This window comes from Camellia sinensis, chromosome 4 (genome assembly GCF_055761805.1).
Source record: "Camellia sinensis isolate YWXY chromosome 4, ASM5576180v1, whole genome shotgun sequence".
Classification (NCBI taxonomy): domain Eukaryota; kingdom Viridiplantae; phylum Streptophyta; class Magnoliopsida; order Ericales; family Theaceae; genus Camellia; species Camellia sinensis.
In genome coordinates, this window is record NC_138964.1 from 167,810,812 (window position 1) to 167,814,281 (window position 3,470).

The 3,470-nt window shown below is 32.6% G+C and overlaps 1 protein-coding gene across 1 annotated transcript; it reads left to right on the forward strand.

Annotated features, from left to right (window-relative positions):
• The first annotated feature begins 378 nt into the window (after window positions 1-378).
• LOC114314142 (uncharacterized) lies at window positions 379-1,014 on the forward strand. Its single transcript, XM_028260597.2, has one exon. The coding sequence runs from the start codon at window positions 379-381 to the stop codon at window positions 1,012-1,014; it is 636 nt and encodes a 211-aa protein (XP_028116398.2).
• Window positions 1,015-3,470: the final 2,456 nt, after the last annotated feature.

The window sequence follows — 3,470 nt, forward strand, 5'->3', positions numbered from 1 at the left end:
TCATTTGCAAAATTTATATAAATGTAGTACTGTATAATGAATAACTTATTTTAATCATATACAATTTTCACACAATCTCTAAAGTTCACATTTCATGCCAATGTATAATATATTATACAATAATCCCAAATGAATCACTTCATACCAGTTGCAAGTAAATAAATAATATAAGATCGAAGATCTAGGCATAAATTTAACTAAGATCTAGGTGGTGATTTCCTTTATCTTTTGATTAAAAAATTAGAGCACCATCCTCATAAAGTAATGCCACCTTCCTTCATGTCCATCCAATATGATACAACTATGTATATATACCTCCACCAGCCCACTGCATCTCTTCACCAAATAACTTATCAACCTCTCTCTCTCTCTAGAAATATGGGTGCTCCTCAAAATCTCTCCTCTTTTAGATGTGAACTCAGAATCGTTAGAGCCAAAAACATAGAGTTGAAATCCAATGGACACTTGTTTGTCAGATGCTATCTCTCTGCAGGAAAAAACAACAGGGTTCGACTAGACAGCCAAGAAATCTCATCAAAATCCGACTTGTTTTGGAATGAAACGCTCTCGTTAGAGTGTTCGGGTACCCAAGACTCCATGGAGATGCTGCTGATGCAAGGAAGTGTTGTTTTTGAACTTCGGTGGAGAAGCAGCCTACCGGTTCTTGGGAAAATTGGAGGATCACATCTCTTGGGTAGAGCTGAGATTCCATGGAAAACTGTCTCCGAGACCCCGGAGATGGAAATTGAGAAATGGGCAGTCATGGTTCCAAAAAGTAGACGCGTATATGAAGATATCAAGCCACCTGCAGTGCAAGTAGCAATGAAGCTTATAGTTCCGACAGTAAAAGAGGCGATGTCGGTGCCAGTGCCGGTGTTGATGCCGATGACGATGAGGAAGAGGAGAAATAATCAAAGGGTGACAAATTCAGATGAGTGTGGATGCATGGACGTTGGGTGCAATTGTGCAGATTATGATATGTTTGCACTAGGTGCAGCTTTGGATGGCTTTTAGGTTGGCAAGCCACTTAGAAGCTCTAGGGTTGGTGTGAATATTTTTTTGCCTTTATTCCTAAATTTTTTAATTGAGACAACTGAATACATGATGGTGTGCGGCACAGTAGGACTCTTTAGAAATGCTTTGATACTTTAATTGAAATGCAATTTTGTACTTATTTCATCTCAATTGACTTTGTATAATGAAATCTAAGTTGGCAAAAAATTTGTATAGCTAGTGTTCTATTTATTTCATCTGAATTCATGGTATATATATGAATGCCATATTTAAATTGATAATTCATTTCATATGAATTTACAATATATATACATGTAATCAAAATAAAATCATAAATAACTATGACAACCCCACCACCTATAATATCTTGCATTTAATTAATTAAAGAGATTTGTATTTTAATTAGTTATTATTCTAAGTTAGTTTGGTATTTATGAGAATTATGAAGTCGGATTATTAAGGATTTATTTTGAAATTAGAAATTGAACGTTCAAATGGCTTAAGGAGGTAAAATTGATGTGTTAAATCAGTTTAATTTCAAGTATTGGACCATATAGGAATTTAATCAAATATTCGATTCAATTTAGTAAAATTGAGATTTGATTAATTGGGTGCAAATTAGAGTTAATTATGTTATGAGGATTGGGAATTATGATTCTTATTAATTAAATTTACTTATGAGATGTCCAATTTAGAAATGTAATTTATTGACGGAGATTTTGAGTTTGATCTTGAATTGAAGGCATTAATGATTTGAGAAACTAAAATTAATGAGCTTAATAAGTTTAGTGGAATATTTGGAGCCTTTTGGGAGTTTAATTGAAAATTTAATTCAGATTAGTAAAATTAAATAAGATTAAATTAAGCCTTAATTGGGATTAATTAAGTTAATTAAGTTTTGCGGTAATCATGACTAGTTAGGACTAAGTTAATTAAAGATTATAGATAATTCATTAAGCCTAATCATTGATTAATTAAGGTGATGAGAAATTAGCAAATTAATCTAATCAAACTCAAGTTAATTAAAATATTAGTGAAAGTTCTAGAGAATTTGAGAAAATTCTTAAACCCTCACGTTTTTATGTTTATGAGTGTGTACATGTGGACAGAGACTAGGCAACCTCATTTCCCTTCTTTGTGCTTGAATAGAGAGAGAGAGAAGAAAAGAACGAGAGCGCAAGTCTTGTGTAAGTAATTAGAAGATGTAAACTCAAGAATTCAACAATCTAAGGCTTTAGGTAAGAAATTAAAGTTTAAATGTTATAGATAATTTACTCAAAAGCTGACATCAAGAAGTAATTAGGTTCATAATTTAGCCAAACAGATGGAGCTAGTATATGATTGAGCTCTCTTTTCAGTGACAACCTTTAGCTGGGATCGTCTAACTTAGCTATGTTACTTTTTGCTCTTCCCTACTTTATTGATACTTGTGGTGTATCTTGTACTTTCCCAATTATCAATAAAGCTTTCATTTTTGCTGATAAAAAAAAAAAGTAATTATGTTCAATTTCATGAAATTAAAAAGAAATTAAGGAAAGAATGAAAAAAATTTCAGTTAAGTTTGATAGTTAAGAAATTAATATTGTAATTTAATATTTGAGTTTGATTTATCTCATCCTTCATAAATTTGAAGTTCATCCCTACTTGCATCTTGGAATTTCAAGGTTTTAGACTTTAATTCATGTTTTAAAGGTTTGTGAGTTTGAATTTGAATTTGATATGAAGAAAATTAATAAAAATCCAAATTAGAGCAATTCAAGAATTAAATTATGATTTGGTTTTGAAAATATAAAATTAGTTAATTTTGATCTTAAATTCATACATGCAAATACTTTTCCAAGAGTTTCATAACTTCAATTTCATGATTTAAAGAAAAATGCACTACAAAAAAAATTGTTTTTTGCGACGGCAAAACGCCGTCGCAAATACCCCAAACGTCGTCTCAAAAAGTTTTTGCGACGGTATCTTTTTGCGACGGCAAGTCGGCGTCGCAACAAAGGGGGTTGCAAAAGGGTTTTAGTGACGGCAAGTGCCGTCACCTTTGTTTTTGCGACGGGAAAATTTCTTTTTTGCGACGACAAATTTCTGTTGCCAATAGTGGATGAAATTATGGGTTTTTTTGCGACGGCACAGTATTGCCATCGCTAAAGAGTTTTTTGCGACAGCAAAAATCCCGTCGCTAAAAGTGTCGTCACTACTGACTATTGTCGACGGCAACCTGAGCCGTCGCGAATGACTATTGTCGACGGCAATTTAACCGTCGCTAAAGGCCTTATTTTCAATTCAATTCCCTCCCTTTTGCAACAGTGTAGCTGTCGTCGCAAAAAACCTGGTCAAATTTTCTTTTTGCGACGGGGTGTTCTGCCGTCTCAAAAAAAATTTTTAAAAAAAAACCTGTATTAAAATTATTAAAAATATGAAATAACCTGTATTAAATGAAAAATAACTAAAAAAAA